This window comes from Lactuca virosa, chromosome 8, assembly GCF_052849685.1.
Source record: "Lactuca virosa cultivar CGN04683 chromosome 8, Lactuca_virosa_CGN04683_v6, whole genome shotgun sequence".
Taxonomy (NCBI): Eukaryota; Viridiplantae; Streptophyta; class Magnoliopsida; order Asterales; family Asteraceae; genus Lactuca; species Lactuca virosa.
Genome location: NC_136433.1, coordinates 178,898,145 through 178,917,833, shown reverse-complemented (window position 1 = coordinate 178,917,833; position 19,689 = coordinate 178,898,145). Strand labels below are relative to the sequence as shown.

General features: G+C 32.0%; 3 protein-coding genes across 4 annotated transcripts; 2 read left to right on the top strand and 1 right to left on the bottom strand.

Moving 5' to 3' along the window:
- Nucleotides 1–5,702: 5,702 nt before the first annotated feature.
- On the top strand, nt 5,703–9,878 carry LOC145132166 (proline--tRNA ligase, cytoplasmic-like). 2 transcript variants are annotated; one of them, XM_079066861.1, is made up of 13 exons: nt 5,703–5,877; nt 6,006–6,085; nt 6,583–6,656; nt 6,741–6,833; nt 6,922–7,038; nt 7,170–7,357; nt 7,450–7,516; nt 7,638–7,760; nt 7,848–8,000; nt 8,103–8,387; nt 8,541–8,756; nt 9,465–9,558; nt 9,669–9,878. In XM_079066861.1, exons 2-13 carry the CDS (start codon nt 6,019–6,021, stop codon nt 9,731–9,733), a joined length of 1,542 nt encoding a protein of 513 aa, XP_078922987.1. In that variant the 5' UTR covers nt 5,703–5,877; nt 6,006–6,018; the 3' UTR covers nt 9,734–9,878. The 2 variants fall into 2 exon arrangements, with proteins under 2 accessions (XP_078922987.1, XP_078922988.1); XM_079066862.1 differs by having other exon boundaries at nt 5,703–5,919.
- A 1,470-nt stretch (nt 9,879–11,348) lies between these two features.
- LOC145133947 (CASP-like protein 4B1) lies at nt 11,349–15,258 on the top strand. Its single transcript, XM_079068891.1, has 3 exons — nt 11,349–11,794; nt 11,876–12,011; nt 15,004–15,258. Exons 1-3 carry the CDS (start codon nt 11,511–11,513, stop codon nt 15,193–15,195), a joined length of 612 nt encoding a protein of 203 aa, XP_078925017.1. The 5' UTR covers nt 11,349–11,510; the 3' UTR covers nt 15,196–15,258.
- A 53-nt stretch (nt 15,259–15,311) lies between these two features.
- Nucleotides 15,312–18,166, bottom strand: WRKY33 (WRKY DNA-binding protein 33). Its single transcript, XM_079068890.1, has 5 exons — nt 17,778–18,166; nt 17,548–17,673; nt 16,775–17,262; nt 16,375–16,536; nt 15,312–15,917 (listed from the first exon to the last, which is right to left on the bottom strand). The coding sequence occupies exons 1-5, from the start codon at nt 18,036–18,038 to the stop codon at nt 15,491–15,493; spliced, it is 1,464 nt and encodes a 487-aa protein (XP_078925016.1). The 5' UTR covers nt 18,039–18,166; the 3' UTR covers nt 15,312–15,490.
- Nucleotides 18,167–19,689: the final 1,523 nt, after the last annotated feature.

Here is a 19,689-nt window from a genome sequence, read left to right as displayed (position 1 = left end):
ATGCATGTGTTAGGATTCTTAATGTGGTTCTTTTTGAGTTTTGGGTCCCATTAAGTCATGCATGGGAGTAAAGTTGCCAACTTTACATGTTAAGTCACCATTTAGGATCAGATCTGGGAGTTTGGCTTGATGGCTTAACCGATTAAGTGCTTAAGCGTAAGTCTGAGTACGCCCAACGTACTCAGCAGTTTGACTTCGGTTGACTTTCACGGGTTTGGGCCATATTTTAGACTTTTAGGGTTTGGGCCTTGTTGGGCTATTGGACTTCTGACTTTGGGCCATTGCTAGACTATGGGCTTTCTTGGAATTAGGTCCATGGTGATTTTTGGGCCCAATTAGGAAGTTGGGCCATAATGGGCCTTGGGATGCCATTTAGGAATTTAGGCCTTTTGATAGGTTGGGCCTTGGTTTTGGGCCAAGTCAGAAAAGGGTAAAATGGTCTTTTACCATGGATGTTGGACAAGTAATTTAGATTCTTGATTATGAGTCGAGATCTAATTATTAATTGGATATTATTTTATGGTGTTAGCACGGGGATTTTCCGGATCAGCAGACCGAGATTTTATTTGAGAGATTCAGCAGTTTGAGGTGAGTTTCCTCACTATGTTTAGCGGGTCGAAGGCACCAATGTCGGTTCATGGTTTATTATGATTAGGATGCTAGTTGTCTGCGTGAATCTACATGTATGTTTTCTGATATGTTTACCAGGCGAGGCCTGATGCCAGGCGGGGCCTGATGACTGACATATATGTTCTGAGCGGGGCTCAATGCTGGGCGGGGCCCGATGTCAGGTGGGTCCCGAAGATGGGCGGGGCCCATTATATTTTTGATATGTATGGTATGTGGTATTTTGGGAAACTCCCTAAACTTTGTGCTTATGGTTTTTAGTTTATGTTTTAGGTACTTCTGGTTCGAAGGGGAAGAGCCCGGGATGACTGCACTGCACACACCACATTGTTTCGCATTTTACATGACTCCGATGTTTTTGGATGTTATTTGATATACTCTGATTTCACTATGGTTTTATGATTTTGTTATGGACAATGGTTTTATTAATATAAAAATCGAAATTTTTGGTCTTAATTTTTGGGACGTTACAATTCCTAGAAGCCTCCTTGGTTGATAAAGAAAGTCATTTGAATTGCAATATGATATTATTATTTTAAATTCAAATTAGGGCTTCCTACAACTATAAATAAGGACCTCTAGAATGTTTAAGAACCCTACACAACACAAGGAATTTTTGAAATCCCTCTCCCCTCTCTTATTTCGATCCCTGGGTTTGGGTGTGACATATTAAAGGCTTCCACACTATTGGGGATAACATTCCAAGAAGGGTTCTTAAAAGTACATTATTATTTACGATAATAGCAATAAGGTATATGATTTAAACCTTTGTGATTTTCGATTCAACTCGGGTTATTTAGAAGTTTCAAAGTATGTAACTACTATGAGAAAACCCATAGATTTCTAGGATTGCATGTGCCCATAATTGTTATATGAAATTCCGCAAGTGAATAGAAGTAATCTAGAAAACCCATAACTTTGTACCTCAAACAGCTCATAAATCTGAAGAAGATGAAGGATCTAAGCTAGCTCTTTGCTTCCTTACACCAAGATGAAGTTCCTTCTTCCTCACGCTTCACCAAAACCAAAAGAACAAGTTCTCAATCAAGCAAACAAGCTATTAATCATGCATGGAGGCTAGGGTTTCGTGTTGGGAGGTTGGAGGCTGAAAAGGATGACCTGATCCATGAGTTTAAGCTTTTAAATACTGGAGAAACCGTAATTTTCATGGGCTTGGGCTGAAACAGTCACCAGGTCGTGGTAGTCATACCACCATGTCGTGGTTACCAATCAAAACACGTACTTCATCTAAGTAGCATGCCACGTCGTGGTCAATAACTTGCCACGCCGTGACATGCCTGGGGAAGCAAGCCCATATTCCGATTTAAGCCCACATTCTAAGCCCAAAGTCTTAACATCAAGCCCAAGAAAATTATTCCTTAAGGTTCAAACTCAATCCTTAAAGACCCGAAACCTTTACCAGATCAATTATCGTTGTAAAATTCAATTAAAAATGATATAGAAACAAGATGTTACAAAACCTTAAAAAATGTAAAAAAAAAAAAACAATAAACGATATATTTAAACCAAGCGTAAAAAAAATCTAATTCCTAAAATATATAAATAAATTAAATATAGACAATAATAAATAATAGAGAAGTTTACATAAATGGTCCCTGTGTGTGGGAGAAACACACACACAAACAAATTACATGTGGTCCATGTGGCAGGAATTAAAGACAAATATGTCATTTCACGTATGAATTAACTAAAAAAAGGTAATATCGTTAGCCAAAATGACCGTTTCAATAAAATTTTGAAACCACAAAGACCATCTATGTAAATACTTCATCAAAAGGATGAAAGATGGTCGATTTTGTCAACCCAAAAACCATTTATGTAATTTTGACATAATTTTATTGCACAAAATATATGAAGTGAGTACAATTATAGATATTTTTATTTTATTTTATTTCAGATTGGATTGTACATGCAGTTCTTACTTTGCATGCAATTCGTGTTTTGCAGGCATACTTATTTTTCATTCAGGGTGGTGTGGTAGAAACACCACATGCTTTGGCACTTTTTTTTTTTTTTTGGTTTAAAGCCAATCATGTCTCTAGAAGTAGAACATGCAATGTTACAAATTTTGACTACTTTTTCGACCTTAGGTGGTTCTTTCTAGTTTTGAAGCTTCTACTAAAAATCATTTTCTTAAGTGCTGTTATTGTTGAGTTAACTTCATTAAAACCTGAACCACTTTTTTCATTTGGTGAGTTTTGAATATTTAAATTTTTGTACAAACTTAATTTCATTACTACCCTCAAATTAAACATCATGTTTCTCGAGTCTTTTCACATTTTAAGTTTAAACAAGTTTCTTCTTTCCTATTTGCAATATATCTCATGCTTTTTTGGTTTATACCACGAACATGTCTTTTAAGTCGTTTAGCCTAAAACAAATAATTTTTCATTGTCTATTTGAGGTCATCATCTTGAGAAGCATTCTTTTGTGCTATTTCTCAATTGTTAATTGTTGCAATATATATACAGTTGCCAGTCCTGTTGGTTTTGATAATTAGCAAACGGAAAATTCAACTTAGTAATTGAATTTTCCATTGATATTGCAAGATTATATATAACAAATTAATTTAAGTTTCAAAGATATGATATAAAGATCTCAAAGATCGGATCTTGCCTCCTGTCTCTATGCTTCAAAGAAATATATTTGTAGAAGACGGTATAAAGATTTTGTTAAAAAATTTATCTGAGTCAAAGACACAAGAATTAATTTGTGAATGGAATATTAAACGATAACAATGAAATTAACGTTTACTGTAATATTCTTTTTTAATAAAATGAATTGGTTTTTTTTTAAAAAGGATCTAATTTTAAATCTTACAAACTTGAAAAAGGTAAAAGTCAAAATAACTTTACAAGTTAAAAGGTATTTTTATGGAAAAGTTTTGTTATTAAAAAAATAATACTCCCTCCGTCCCAATATTATTGTCCACAGACAAAAAACACACATATTAAGAAAAGCATTAATTACCACTAACTTTATTTAATAAAATAATAGTTTTGTTCTTACTTTGCATTTAATGTTCCATTAAATGCTTAGTTATTTAAGTAATAATGAGAGAGTATTTTGGTAAAAATGTTATTTATTTTTAGAAGTGGACTATTATTTTGGGACAAACTAAAAAGGAAAGATGGACTATAATTTTGAGACGGAGGGAGTATATATTTAATTTATCAAGGTTCTAAATAATTTATCAAGTTTCTAAATAGCATATGTGTTGTACTGTACACATCAGAAATTTAAACTTCAAGTTTTACAAGCCATAACGAGTCTGCACCGTTTGACAATTTTGCATGTAACTTATTATTATATGATAAACCCAATTTTTTTATTATTCAGATATATTGAACACTGTAAATACTACAAAAAGAAAAACAAAATCATATAACTATAAATATATATATATATATATATATATATATATATATATATATATATATATATCTTATCTTATATTATATATAAAACATATTAGTCATATCTTGAATTTTAAGAGGTAGAAGATACAAAACTTTTTGTACAAATCAATTATGCATAACAAAACCATTAATACTTATCAAAATTTTGAAAACTTGAATTAAGAAAGATTATTAAAAAATTAATTTGGAGCAAAATAACAATTTTAAAATATTAAATTCATCTTAATTTAAATTTCTTAAACTAGATACATATAATAATTTATTTACATCAAATGTATAAACATACAATATGAATATAAATTGTAAGCATACATATTTTAATTAAAAGTGGTAATTTTTCTTATTACATAATAACTAATAACAAAATCTAATAATTATTTTCCCGTAAAAAGTATTCGCCAAAAAGACTATTTATTGCCGCTGCTTTGCACGGGCACACATGTAGTATATATATATATATATATATATATATATATATATATATATATATATATATATATATATATATATATATATATATATATATATATATATAGAGAGAGAGAGAGAGAGAGAGAGAGGTAGGTTCAAATGTTTCTCACATCTATTATGTGCTAGAATGCACCAATAAGAATTTAGTAATAACTATATGTATATTAAATGTTATCCATACTTATAACTCATTTTTATGGAAACTAATTAAATTCGTTATTAATGTCAACAATAATATTCTTTCAGAATGAATTCATATTTAGAAGAATAAGAGTGTATTCCAACAGAATGAGAGTGTATTCTAGTAGAATATACTCTCGTTCTTCATATTCTATGCAACTTTATTGTATTTTAAGTAAGTGAGTCCTGAAACAAAATACGAACTCATATATAAAAACCTAGATGCGAATTCATTCTGAAAGAATGTTATTGCTGATATTAATGACATATTTAATTAGTTTCCATAAAAAGAGAATTATAATTATAGATATAATTTAATATACATATAATTATGAAAATCATTTAATATATATATTTATTTAATTAAATAATTATTTAATTTACTAAATTTTATTGGTGCATTCTAGCACACAATAAATGTAAGAAACAAAATAACCTAGCCCTATACCTATATATATATATATATATATATATATATATATATATATATATATATATATATATCTCAAGTTCTTAGAAGTTTTATATCAACAATTAATAATAAAAATCATATAACTATTTATTTAAGTCAATAAGTGCTTATGAAATCTTTTTATCAAAAAATTAAAATTCTTTATTATGGTTGCCAAACCGGAATAAATCAATAAACACTTCAAATAAACAATTCCTAAAACTGTTATTATCATTTTTTTTTACAAGTTTTGAAATGAATGGAGATAAAATACTTCTCCGTATTAAATTTTCCCTTTTCATCTATTTTTAAGGAATGGATTATAATATAGTTTTTTACTCATTTTGTTTCATGGATTATAATGCTCATTTTATTTTAAAAAATAACTTGTTACAAGGGTTTTATCATTTCATGTTTTCCAAATAGCATGTTTTCGAAATAACATTGAGTGCAATTTAACATGATATGAAAAGTAAAGGGTGTAACTGTAAATTTGCAAGTCAAAGGGTCGTAACGTGAGGTGCAATTTTAGGGTTTGGATAACAGTCTGGACATAAAGCCTCCCTCTATAGCTTTCGTTTCCCTCGATCCAAATTGCTGCGACACCGGCGGTTGACCGGAAAACAGCTACCAGATTTCGGACGGGGGAGAGTTCCTGCTTCTTCTTGTTTGTTAACGGCTTTCGATCATTCTTGATTTTCGCCACAAGTAAGAACTTAACAACCTTCTTCTGCATTGACTAGAAATCAGGCATCTACTTAGTCCCATTGATTATCTCGATTTTCGTTGTTAACTCTTGGTTATGGATTTCTAATGTTTAATTTTTATCCAAGCAGAAAGTCAAAAGACATGGCTGGTGGAAAGGGAGACAAGCCTGCTAATGCCAACAAATCTAATGCAGCTGCGCAGTCTAGTAGTGAGTGTTTTTACCGAATTCTCTTTTTGAGCTCATGTTCTTAATCACATACACATACTCACTACTTTGGGGTATGAGTTTGTTTGACTTGATTAGTTAGAGAAAAGAGACGTTTTGATGTTTAACTTCGGAATTTGTGAAAGTTCTAATCCTTCTGTATAAAATTACGAATTACAGTTTGATACAAAACAAATGATTTAGTTTTAAACTTCAATATTGATGTTGAGGCATCCGATTTCAAGAAAAAAACTGATAGTCACATCACTTAAATTCCATAAGCAGCTGAATTTTTGTTTAGATTAGAAATATGGTTCAGATCTTTTGTTTAGATTACAAATTCCATAAGTATGCTTGATATCAAATGCCAGTTTTTGGTCAGCTTCTTCTGTTCTACACACAAACACACAGATTTTATGAAAGTTATATATAAAAGCAGATGCATGTATCTAACCATCTATATTCCCTATCTTATATTGTCATAAAACTTGTAATTGCAGAGGGAAGGAAGAAGGAAACTGGTCTAGGTCTTACCAATACTAAAGATGGCAACTTTGGGGAATGGTATTCTGAGGTATATAACATATGACATATCCATTGTTTTCCAGCTTTCTCTGTATTTATTATGCTTTAACTTGGTTCTTTTCTGCTCCTATAGGTTGTTACAAATGGTGAAATGATAGAATACTATGAAATCTCTGGCTGTTACATCCTCCGCCCATGGACAATGTCCATTTGGGAGATAATGCAAGTAAGCAAGAAACCATTAAGCTCAATCCAGTTTTTGTTCTGATGCAATTAAGCCCTAAATAAACCGTTTTTTTAACATCTTTATGCAGACATACTTTGATGCAGAAATTAAAAAGATGAAGATTAAAACTTGCTACTTTCCACTTTTTGTATCTAATACCGTTCTACAAAAGGAGAAGGATCACATAGAGGGGTTTGCTCCTGAGGTATATTAACAAACATAACATTCTTGCTTTCATCTAACTTGTGCTTTGTAGATTAACAAACATGAATGCCTATATTGCTTTTGTGAATGTATTCTACTTTTTAATTCTTTCTTTTTCTTTTAATCTTTTAGGTTGCATGGGTGACAAGATCTGGGGACTCTGAATTAGAAGTTCCAATTGCAATTCGCCCTACTAGTGAAACTGTGATGTATCCCTACTTTTCTAAATGGATAAGAGGACACCGTGATTTACCTCTGAAACTTAATCAATGGTGTAATGTAGTTCGTTGGGAGTTTAGTAATCCAACTCCTTTTATCAGGTGCTTATTCATCACATCATCTTCGTATTACTCAATTCAATCCTTCATGATGATCACCTTTTTAATTTTGTCTTAAACTTAAATCTTTTTAGGAGTCGTGAGTTTCTTTGGCAAGAAGGACACACTGCTTTTGCAACAAAGGAAGAAGCAGACACTGAGGTATAAAATAATAAACTTAAAGATTAAAAGAAACATGAAAAAATGGTATCTTTTTTTTATAAAACAAATACCCTTTTTGTATATAAGATGCTCAATTTGATTGAACAATAATGTATTTTAGGTTCTTGAGATTCTTGAACTATACAGACGTCTATATGAGGAGTATTTAGCTGTCCCTGTTGTGAAAGGGAAGAAAAGTGAAATGGAGAAGTTTGCTGGTGGACTTTACACCACAAGTGTTGAGGTACTTATAACTTATATAAGATAGTATATAAAGTATAAACCAATAAATGTTAAATGACATTTTTGCCCTTCATAAACTATTTTGTAGGCATTCATTCCAAACACAGGTCGTGGTGTACAAGGTGCAACTTCCCACTGTTTAGGACAAAATTTTGCAAAAATGTTTGAGATTAACTTTGAGGATGAAAAGGGTGAAAAAGCTATGGTGTGGCAAAACTCATGGGCTTACAGTACACGCACGGTATTTATTAATCAGACTAATTTCTCATTAACTTTTTAAAAAATCTATCCAATTATAAAATTGTATTTTTCATTTTTGAAAGTAGATTGTTATTGTTTACAGATAGGGGTGATGGTGATGGTTCATGGTGATGATAAAGGCCTGGTGTTGCCTCCTAAAGTTGCAGCTGTTCAAGTTATTGTAGTCAATGTGCCTTACAAAGATGCAGACACTGAAAAAATAAAAGATGCATGTTTGGACACTGTGAAAACCCTAAGTGATTTAGGTATTCGTTCTGAAGCTGATTTGAGAGAAAACTATTCCCCTGGTTGGAAGTATTCTCATTGGGAAATGAAAGGTGTTCCTTTAAGGATTGAAATTGGACCTAGAGATGTCACCAATAAACAGGTAATGGAATTGGAATTGGGATAGGATCGGAATGGAATCGGTGATTCCATGGAATCGATGATTCTGTGGAATTAGTGATTCCGTGGAATTGGTGATTCCGTGGAATTGGTGATTCCGTTGGAATTATAAAAAAATAAGCTGTTTGTTTTTCAGGTGCGTGTTGTTAGGCGTGACAATGGAGAGAAAATTGATATTCCAATGGCGGATTTGGTGAAAGTGAAGGAGTTGTTGGATGATGTTCAACAAAGTATGTTTAATGTTGCTAAACAAAAACGTGATGCGTGTGTTGAAGTGACAAAAACATGGGATGAGTTTATTAAAGCTTTAGGTCAAAAGAAATTGATTTTGGCTCCATGGTGTGATGAAGAGGTAATACCTTTGTTTTTATTAACATAATTAATTACAAAAAGTTGTTTATCTTTTTCTTTATAAATTTACAAAAGAGATGCTTCATGTTCAACTTACAAAAAATGCAATGTGTATACTAAATTTTTATAGATGCAAAATTTTCAGAAGGTAGATTAAAGTACGAGTAAATTACATTTTTAGTCCTTGAGGATAACTAATATTTTCAGTTTTGGCCCTTGCAGTTTTGGTCCTTATTTGAGGTTTTTGTATCTTTTTGGGAAGTAAAATGACTATTTATGGGATCAAAATTGCAAAAGTCAACTAAACTCAGGGACCAAAAGTACTCATTTAATTTGGAACAAGGACCAAAAACATTACAAGAAGCTTAAATAAGGACCAAAATTGCAAAAGTCAACTAAACTCAGAGCCCAAAAGTAGTCATTTAATTTAGAACAAGGACCAAAAACATTACAAGAAGCTCAAATAAGGACCAAAGTTGCAAGAGAAAGCTTTTTGGGACTAGATTTGCAAAAGAAGCTATAAATAGGGATCAAAAATGTAATTTACTATTGAAATAGTTATTGTTGTTCCTTGGCAACTCATGGTATTACAAAATTTGAGACAATAGTTGTGATGTGTAGTAAAAGGCAAAATATAACAAAAAAGGATTATCCATTTATTATTAATTTATTATGTTATATAAGTTTTAAATTTAATAATATATTTCAGGAAGTGGAGAAGGATGTGAAAACAAAGACAAAAGGAGAGACAGGAGCGGCTAAGACACTTTGCTCTCCATTTGAACAGCCTGAACTGCCCGAAGGTATAATTTTTATAATTTTTAAATTGCTATATTTTCTACCATCCAATAAGGGTATTTACGTCTTTTACATGGACAATAAGGGCATTTCTGTAACTTAATATTTGTGACAGGTACCTTGTGCTTTGCATCTGGGAAACCTGCCAAGAAATGGACATATTGGGGCCGAAGCTATTAACAAAATTTAAAATTTGGTTTTGTGGTTTATGTTTACTATATTGGAAAGCTTTGAGGAGTTAATCGTGTTTTTTTTTTAAGTGTTTGAAATATTGGAACAATTGTTAGTACTGTTTTTGGAAGAAAAAAAAAACATGTTTGGTACACTACTGGCTAATTAACTCAATGACTTTCATATAGTTAACATAACAATAAGTAGTTCTTTAAATTTAAAATTTTTTGTCAACATAATAAGAACCTTCATCTGTCTTATCATACACAGTATCTCATTTGAAAGGGATTATCATTCTCTCATTCAATATTGTGCAACTTACATGTTGATGAGCACAATGCAATTAACGTCACAATATTTACCCAATGATTTTTTCTCTTATTTTCAATATCACCCCAAAGAAACCTTCTTCTAATGCTCTCCAAAAGCTCAATCACTTTCATGGGAGCTTTAAAAAGAGCAATACAAAAAAGAGGAAGACTTCCTAAAACGGAGTTGACAAGGGTGAGCCTCCCACCAAAAGAAAGATTCTCAACCATCCATTTAGACAATTTAGCTTTAAAATTTTCTACTTTTGGACTCTAATTTTTTGCAAGTTTCATGTTAACTTCGATAGCAAGACCAATATACGTATGAGGAAACTTTGTGAGTTCACACTTCAAGATACTTGCAAGACGGGCTACATCACCATTTTCAACTCCAATTCCATAAACTTTGCTTTTAGAAAGATTGACTTCAAACTGGAAGCGAGATATAAGCATATAAGAATTCTATTTAGATTTATAAATTTTACCTCGACCATTCCCCAATAAAAATATCATCATCCACATACAAAAGATGAGATAACAAATGACCATTATTAGGAAAAGCGATACCTTGAAAAAGATGACGATCACACGCTTCTTTCAAGGAAATACTAAGACCTTCCATTGCAAGGACAAAGAGAAAAGGAGAAAGAAGATCTCGTTGCCTCAACCCTCTCCTAATCTCAAACTCTTTAGTTGAAGACCCGTAGATTAAAATAGAAGCTCTACCAAAAGAGTGGCAACTTTTCATCTATTTTTCTCCATTTAACTTAAAGTCAATTGAGTTTCTTGGTTACAAAACTTTTATTGACACCCTGCTGTAATTATGTCGTTTTTCTATCTTCTAGGTAGCTTATAAAAATTCAATCGTTAAAAAGATAGTTAATAAAACTAACAAACCTTAACCATTACCACCTCAGAACACGAACATAATTTTCTTCGAGGATTGTTGGATGTCCACATGCACAAAAAAACATTTTCAAATAAGGGGGTTTACATTAGATGAAGGTTGAAGAATGTAATTGAAACCCATTTTCGTTCTTCTTAAATAAGCAGATGGCAAATTAGGGTTAATAACATAAATGCCTTCATGCAACTTGCACATCATGGGATGTTAATGGGAGAATGTAAACATGCCAACATGGTTAGATGAAGGGATGAACAATGCTAATTTAGTTTGAAATAGGGATCATCTTTGCAAGATTTCATTCTTTTGGACTATATCTATCAAAATACAAGTTCTGATTTTTTTTTTAAGCTGGAAAAAGGTACTAAATTTAATGCTTTTTAATTTTTAGATTGTCGTCCATAAACTTCTATTGGTGAATGATGAGTTGTCAGAAAGAACAATCTTGCTTGCTTTGCTGTCATGCCGTTTGGAACTTGGAAGTATATTCCACAACCTTCATATCTTCCAAATTCTCTCCATTCAAACACCAATCGCAAAAATCGCCCATCAGTATCGAATTTGAACTGCTGAGATGACATCATTCTCATCGTCACCACCGCCGGCGAAGAGTCCAACACCTACAGCGCCACCAGATGTGGAGAACGAGAACACTGATCCGACGCAAACGCCTCTACCTCCTCCACCGGGATACGGCGTCACCGGAATTTTAAGACGATGGAGGCATGAAGACACGCTTAAAAGAGTATCTCTAGGATTGAGAGTTTTAGGTTTTGTTTTCTCGGTGCTTGCGTTCATAATCATGGCTAGTAACAAGCATGGTCGGGGGAGGAATTTCGATGAATACGAAGAATACAGGTTCGATTTGCAATCGGAGTAGTTGTATCCACTGTTTGATTTGGGATTTCAGATGAATTTGATGATGAATTGTATGAACAGGTATGCATTGGCGATTGCGATTTTGTCAACGTTATACACAGGATTGCAATCGTGGAGGCAGATTTACGAGATGTCGAACGGAAAACAGATAATTTCCGGCCGGAATTTGGCGCTGATTAATTTCTTCGGTGATCAGGTTTGCTTGATTAATCTCATTTCATCAACTTTATCTTTTTCATAAAAATTGATAGCATTGATATCCTCTGTTATTAGAAAGAAACGGCGTTTGACTTTGACTAATTTATACATTGACTTTTTTATATATTCATAATATTAGTAATTATATTCATATAGTTTTCCTTTTCAAATTTGTTAATATAGATTATCGATATTTACTTCAAGATGTATCATTCATGTTATTCATTTTGTTTAAATTAGAACAAAATAATGTGATTGATATAATCAGTTTAAAACAAAATCATGTAATTCATTTTAAAACAACTAAAAGAAAATACATTGTTTATTTGGAAACACAACGTATAAAATACATAAATACAAGTGGTTTATTGAATATTATTTATTATTTTTTAGATGAATAAGAGTCTGTTCATTTATTTCTTTCATATATTATAAAGTGTTGTGAAATAGATAGTGGTGATATAAATATATGAACAATATAATCTATTTCTTCTAAACGTCGGACTATTACTATTTTATCATTGTATATGAAAGTGCAAATAAAATGTTTTTTTGTTTTATAACTGCTCTAATTATAGATTATAGATGAGAAGAAATTTAAAAATTTGAAATAATAAAATAAAGTAAACTAGATTCATATATTGTTATATACTTTAAATATTGATATTTTAAGTTTCTGAAATATTAAACATAACTAACAAATACGAACTTAAAAAATTGTAAGTTTTTCGAAACTATTATGATTATATTATTAATATATCAAGTCAAGTTAGTGTTAAAAATGGTTCATTATTTATAAGTTTTTCAAGTTTTTTTAAGTTTTCGTGTTTGTCAAATAAAAAAATATTCTATAAGCTAGTTTTTAAAAAGTTATTCCGACTAGCAATTTAATGATTTAAGTGAATTTTAAAAGAAAAATTTTATAATTTAAAAAAAACTTAACCTTAAACATGCCTTTTAAGTCGTTTCACATATTTTTTAATAACTTATTAGCTAGTTTTATCAAATGTCATTTTTTATCAACTAACAACTACTTTTTCAAACAATTAGTTTTTCTATTAGATATAAAGTTTTCTATAAATAATTAATTAATAATATATAATATGTATATGGTAATACACGTGACTATTCATAAATTATAACTAACAAATTAATTAAGTCAACAATAGTTGAGCAATGTCACATTCCATAAAAGTTTGTTTTTGTAATAACTCTTGTTAGTTTTATTTATTTATTTAACCATTAATAGTTTTTTTCTATACCAGAAGAATATTTTGTTTAATTAGAGTTGCTTTTTGTAAACTTTTAAATTATAATGGTCAAATCATAAAATAAGAAATCTTGAGGTTAGACCAAACAAATTCTAAACTATAATGATTTTTTACAAGATTAAAAAATAATAATATTATAATTATAATAGTATGCAATTTGGCTTTCGATGAATGAACTTGAAAAATGGAAGAGGAGGATAAATAAAGTTTAGTTTAGAAAAAAAGGTAAATTTAATAAATAAATCTTTTTTATTTATGTATTTATTAAGGTTGTTATTTTTGCACAAAATCATAAAATTACATTGATATATAACTTATGAAACTAAATTATATATCCATTAAATTATTAAATGAAACAAAAACCAACACGTAAGTGTATATATAGCTTGAAAGCATCGACATCCGAAACAAAACGTGAGAAGACATTTCATAATAATTTATAATAAAGAAAAGGGACAAAAATAAATTGTCTTGTGGATGAGGTATTGTGGTTTATTATCATTATTATATTATTATTATTTAATTTAATTTAAAGAGGACAGTTGGGTATTTGGGAGTTATGGCTGTCAAAGTTTGGTTCGAAGCTTCCAATGAATTTTGACCTTATTATAAAAAGTATTTTTTGTTTTTTTGTTAGGTATTGAACCATTCATTGTTACGTTCGTAAATTGAAATATATTCTATTGTTTAAAAAACAGCATATTCTACATTCTATTTGCAGTTGTATTTAAAATTATACTATCCATTAACAATCATTACATATAGATAATAATAATTATGATTGACAAAATTTTGAAGTTTTATAAGGTTTTTAGATATTTAATATTTGTCACAATTTCAAACTTAATAGTTATCAAGGAATTACATTGGAACAAAAAACCATGACACCGTCATTGTCAAATCTCGGGTTTCTTAGTTTTATACCAAACCCTAATCACAGAGTGTTCTCTTGATTTTGAAGACTCTGCGAAAAATAAAAAAATTCTCTTTAATATAATTTTTTTTATATATAAACAAAATTTGTTAATACTATGATAAGTCAATAAATGTTATGAAAACAATCAAGACAAAATAATGATAATACAATATATATATAATCTCACATAGTTACATGACTCATGAGACTAAAAATTTTTTGAAACAAAAGTTGTCACCAACCTTTCATAATCAATACTTCTAATATATCGTTTTTACAATAGTTATAATTGCTAGTGTTTTGATTATGAGAGAAAACTGAAGTTTTTTTTTAGATAAACCTATCAGAGCGGCACTTTTAGACTTTCTTAATTATTTATCTTTAAAAAAAAAAACATTTTTCACTACAAGATAGATGCTTACAGGACATAATTTCTAAAAATTATATATGATATAACATTAAAAACAATATAAAAGTCATAAATATAGTTTTGATTAAGTAAGCCGATGCTATAAAATAGGAACATAATTATAGAAACTAGAGAGAACTAGCAATTAGGAAAATCAGCTAAAACAGAAATCAAATTTCATAATGCACTAATGTTTAGTGAAGTCGGAACTTCAATCATTTAGAATACGTGTGTTAGTGTATTACATTCAATCTAGAACAAAGGTTGTAGGCGATATTTGATTTATTCATTAAAAACTTTTATAATTATTTGTCTAGTAGAAACTTAAGTTTTACTAAAAAAAATGTTTGAACACATTATAAGATTATAATTTTTAATGTTTATTAAAACGTAGATTATAGCGTATCTATTGATATCAGCAGCCTCATCAGCAATACCAATGACAAACAGGATGAGGGAAGGAGCGGACAACATATTTACAGACTCTTTAGCCGCATGTATTAGCATGGAATTTTTTGCGTTCTTCATTCTCGGGTTATCAGCCATGCTCTCAGGGTACACTCTAGCAAAAAAAACCTATGTGTAATATGTAATTAAAGCTCCTTTTGTGTTTTTATTATTTGTTCACATTACAAATACATTTTGCACATATCATGGTCCACTTTACATGTAAAGAATATATATTCAAAAGAAAACGATCAATTTGGACGGAAAAAAAAAGTATAATCTTTGTTTAAACGAATTAACTTACATGTTTTTATTTGATTTAACCAAAGAATATTTCCAACTTTTTTATTATCTATGATACAACAAATACAATTTCCTACCAAATTAGTTCACAAAACTCAAAACTAACTGATCCTTTGATCATTTTTCTTTCATCACCCTAGAAAAGAGTTGTAAAACAACTCGTCTTCGGGTTCTTCCTTAGCGCTCGATAACGACCCGTTTTTTCCCCGGTTCTGATTCACATAAGAACTCTCCGGGAGCCCATTGCTCCCGGAGTTCTGCAGCATTTGCAGTGTGTACGGGGGTTGACCACTGTTGTTGGTCAACCCCGATGTACTCTGCAAACTACTTGAGTAGTTTGCAGATGACCTTATGGCCATGAGTCCGTAGTTGTTATTGGTGTTACCATTGTTAGATGTTGGTGGCCGATTAATGGCGTAACTCCCACTACCACGTGGTGCGGGCACATCATGGTTGTGTTTCCCTTCATAAGTTGTGATCACAGCTCTCAAGTCGTGTGATGCGCGTTCAACATGTTTTCTCACTGGACACCCGATGAAAGTGCACTTATAGTAACTCCTAAAAATAGTTGCAAAAGTTCAAGTTAGGAAAAGAAATTAATAATATATCCCTATTAAGTGAAAAAGTAAGGGCACATTAATCTATTAAGATATACATGTGTATTTTTTTTCTAACTAAATGGAGAGAAAACGATTTGGTAGAAGAAGTTTAAGAAAAGATGTTTTCCACGTTAAGTCCCTGATTTTTTTACAAAATTTCCACGAGGCATTCAATGGGGAAAAAAAGGCTTTTGGGTTTGAAAAACGTTTATTAGATAAAACGTGCAAGGTTTAAAGCATGTTCAACGACTATTTAGTACAAGATTTTTGTGACTGCTACTAAAAGTCAAGTCAAGTCAACTTTTTTTTTGGTCACTATTCAAAGATAAATTGATTTTTCAACAACCATCAAAATGAGTAACCGTGAGAAGATGGTTTTAGATATGACATAAAATTTAACAAAACTATAGATGTACCTTGGATTTGGATTGCCTTTTACGACTTTTTGTCCATATTTCCTCCATCTATAACCATCATCAAGAATATCAATATCACTCGTGGTTTGAACCACAATCCTCGGTTCCCGAACCGTTCGACTCCCGGGACCCGAAATAGCTTCGCTCTCGGTCTCACCCTTCCTGCAAAAAACCCATTTGAAATTCATTAAGAAAAACACATTCTTTTAAATGCATTAATAAGCTAGTTTATTATAATTCAGCGTTTAACTAATAAACTAGCTTTTTGATAAACTATATTTAGATAGTTTATTGATAAGCTAACTTATAAGCTAAAAACCAGAAGAAATTATAATCTAAACTATCTTTTCAGCTAATTGATATGATTTATCGATACAAACAAAACCCTAACTCAACTTACCATCTTTTTGCATCGGGCTCGTTTTCATGGTCATCACCGGATTTACTAATTGAGGAGCCTTGCTCAAACTCATCTTCCCCAAATGATGCCGAAGAATCGAAATGATTGCTTTCAATTGGGGCTTCACTATAAGAGTTTGAAGATGATTTCTTGGCATTTTGAGGCTTTGCATGACTATGATTTCCTTTGTAAACGATTTCCGTGATATGTCCTTCTAAGTTTCTTTCGACTTTCTTCTTTGTTGGGCAATTAGGGAACGTACATTTGTAATAACTTCTAGGGTTTTCGCTTCCTTTGACTTGTTTTTGACCGTATTTTCTCCAATTGTAACCATCTTCTAATCTTGTTTGATCTTTAATGGCTAGAGATGGATCAGAAACGTATTGGGTTTGAACCGATTGTGTTGATTCGGATTTATTTTTGTTGATTTCTGATGTGAAATCTGTTTGTTTTCCCCATTGTTGTGGTTGAGTTTTTACTTGTTCTTCCTTTTCAAAACCAAAAACACATCGAATTATAAATGGGAATTCATTCTCACTTCTCAATTACAAAAACAATTTGTTACGTAATTTCCATGTAACGTAATGGGCCAAAAAATTATGTCCCACCAAAAAAAATTAAAACAAAATGGAAATAAACAATATTAAGCAAGACAAGAGTATACGTCATCACTTGTACTTTTGTTTATCATGTACTTGAAATGAAAAAAAAAAAAAAAAAAGGAAATTATGTCATGTATATCCAAAAAAGTACACAAAATAAAAGATTAATACCATCTTGATTGAAGCCATGGAAGCAAGAGGTCTTGCTTGTGATTGAAATGAAAAGTTAGAATATGTTCTTTCTTCATCCTTGAAATCCAAACCAGAAAAGCTTCCGGTTGTCGGAGATGGAACAATCTGTAAAAATCAACACCACAATTATTAATTATCCCAGTTGTTGAAGATGATCAAACCCATCAATAAAAATGAAAATTTTATCTGTAAAAGGAAAAGAATCTTACATTCGAATTGAAAGGGAAGAAAGGAGAATCCAAGAACTGGTTTTGGTTCAACCCAGTTGGTGTAGAAAGGAAAGCAGACGGGGAGAACGGCGTCGGAGTTGGTTTTGGACTTTCGCCACCACCGCCGCCACTGAAGAACCCCCAATTGGGATCTTCACCGGTATTAGAAGCAATAAGATCACTGAAAGACGTCGAGAAAGAGAAAGGTGGGTACTGAGAAGTCGTAGTGGAAGTATTCAAGCTGCCACCAGAGGAAGCCATGGGAATTATTGAAGAAACTTTTGGGGATTTTGTTTGGTTTTTCAGTTGAATGATTCGTGGTTTCGTTTTTTTATGAATTGAAAATGGATATTTAAGGGGGATGTGATGGAGAGAGACGATGTCGGGTTCTCGGAAGGTAAAGAAGATGAAGAAGAAGGAAATATTTCAGGTTTTTGACCGTGGAAAATTTTGGATGGTCAAAGCTTGTGGGTTTGACTTGGACATGGCGGCTCAAGTAGAATTGGCAATGTTGGAGGAGAACCCTCATCTTTGGATTAGTTTGTGAAAATGGGGCTACACTTTCAAAACTTGTACACTTTAACCCTGCTATTTTCTAAACTTTAAGAATATGCTCATGGTCCATGCCATTTTCCGCTCTTCCTTTCGGTAAGGGGAAACCTAGTGATTTCAGCTTTCTCCGGACATCGGGGAAATGCATGAAAAAAGGCTCGTATGCTTTCTTCGTCACCTCAGAATTAAGATGGGTTGAACGTTTCAATCAATTGAATAAAAAATAATAATGAATAGACAAAACTACACAAATGGTCTCTATGGTTTGCTGAAAATTGTCACTTTGGTCCAAAAAATTTTGGACTAGCACCACAGGTCCAAAGTTTTCATTTTGTTGCGAGTTTGGTCCAATTTACTTTAAACTTTTTTGTAATGACGATTTTACCATTCTTTTTTGTTTTTTCAGTTTTTTTATTTATTTAAATATTTTTATGATTAAAAGAAAATCTCTCTCTCTCTCTCTCTCTCTCTCGATCAAGGGTTCCAGACTTCCAACATTCAGTCTTCCCTCTCTTGTTTCTTGGAAACTCAGATGATGTTCTTCAAACTTCATACATTCCCAAACACCAAAATTTGATTTAAACCCATCGATTTCTATCAAGCAAAACAAAACACCAACCTAAAGCTATTGATTTAAACCCATCGAATTCTATCAAGCAAAACAAACAAACACCCATGGATCCCCTGTAAAACATTAACCCCAAAAATCCTTTCCATTCATAAATTTCTGTCAAGAATCAATCCCAAACACCTGCTTAAGCCTATCAATTTTTATCAAGAAGAAGTAGAAGAAGAAGTAAACGACCTGTGAGCATTCGACCAACCCACGAGCCTCCCCACCTGCACCGATGTTTCATTGCTCCTTCCCTCCTCCCCCTCGCGATCCACAGCTGGAGCATAAACAAGCAACCAAGAGCTGCTTTAGCAGCCCTCGCTGAACCCACCAAGTTTGACGACAGCCTCACTGCCCTGTTCTTCTTCCCTTCTTCGGTTCACTCAAACAACGAGGGTGTTTCCCCTTACTCATCCACGACCCAGCAACCCCGAAATCACAGCCGCTCGTTGCTTCTTCCCACCTGCGTCGCGTCGCTCTCGTCGATCCGAAGACTTCTCCCTCCTCACGATCTGCAATCGTCGATACCTCCCTTGGTCCCCTTTATGGCCTGCAACGAGCATCGAACCAATGATCGAACCCCCCAAAATCGAAGTTGGTGTTCGATTTCTCCTCTACTTGCAATGACGCTTCCTTTCCTCCTGCTGCCTTATGTTCAGACGTGTTTATCCATTGCCCGATCATACATTGAACATGAGAATGCCATTAAAAGCCCTAATTTCATTTTAGATTGTGAAAGGAAAAATT

Coding starts and splice junctions, on each gene's coding strand:
- WRKY33 (XM_079068890.1), bottom strand. CDS start 18,038: ATGGCTTCCTCTGGTGGCAGCTTGAATACTTCCACTACGACTTCTCAG. Junction 17,674..17,777: donor TCTTCCCTTTCAATTCGAAT/GTAAGATTCTTT, acceptor TGATTTTTACAG/ATTGTTCCATCTCCGACAAC. Junction 16,537..16,774: donor GAGCCCGATGCAAAAAGATG/GTAAGTTGAGTT, acceptor GGTTTTTTGCAG/GAAGGGTGAGACCGAGAGCG.
- LOC145133947 (XM_079068891.1), top strand. CDS start 11,511: ATGACATCATTCTCATCGTCACCACCGCCGGCGAAGAGTCCAACACCT. Junction 11,795..11,875: donor GATGAATACGAAGAATACAG/GTTCGATTTGCA, acceptor TTGTATGAACAG/GTATGCATTGGCGATTGCGA. Junction 12,012..15,003: donor TTAATTTCTTCGGTGATCAG/GTTTGCTTGATT, acceptor ATTAAAACGTAG/ATTATAGCGTATCTATTGAT.
- LOC145132166 (XM_079066861.1), top strand. CDS start 6,019: ATGGCTGGTGGAAAGGGAGACAAGCCTGCTAATGCCAACAAATCTAAT. Junction 7,039..7,169: donor TAGAGGGGTTTGCTCCTGAG/GTATATTAACAA, acceptor TTAATCTTTTAG/GTTGCATGGGTGACAAGATC. Junction 9,559..9,668: donor ACAGCCTGAACTGCCCGAAG/GTATAATTTTTA, acceptor TATTTGTGACAG/GTACCTTGTGCTTTGCATCT.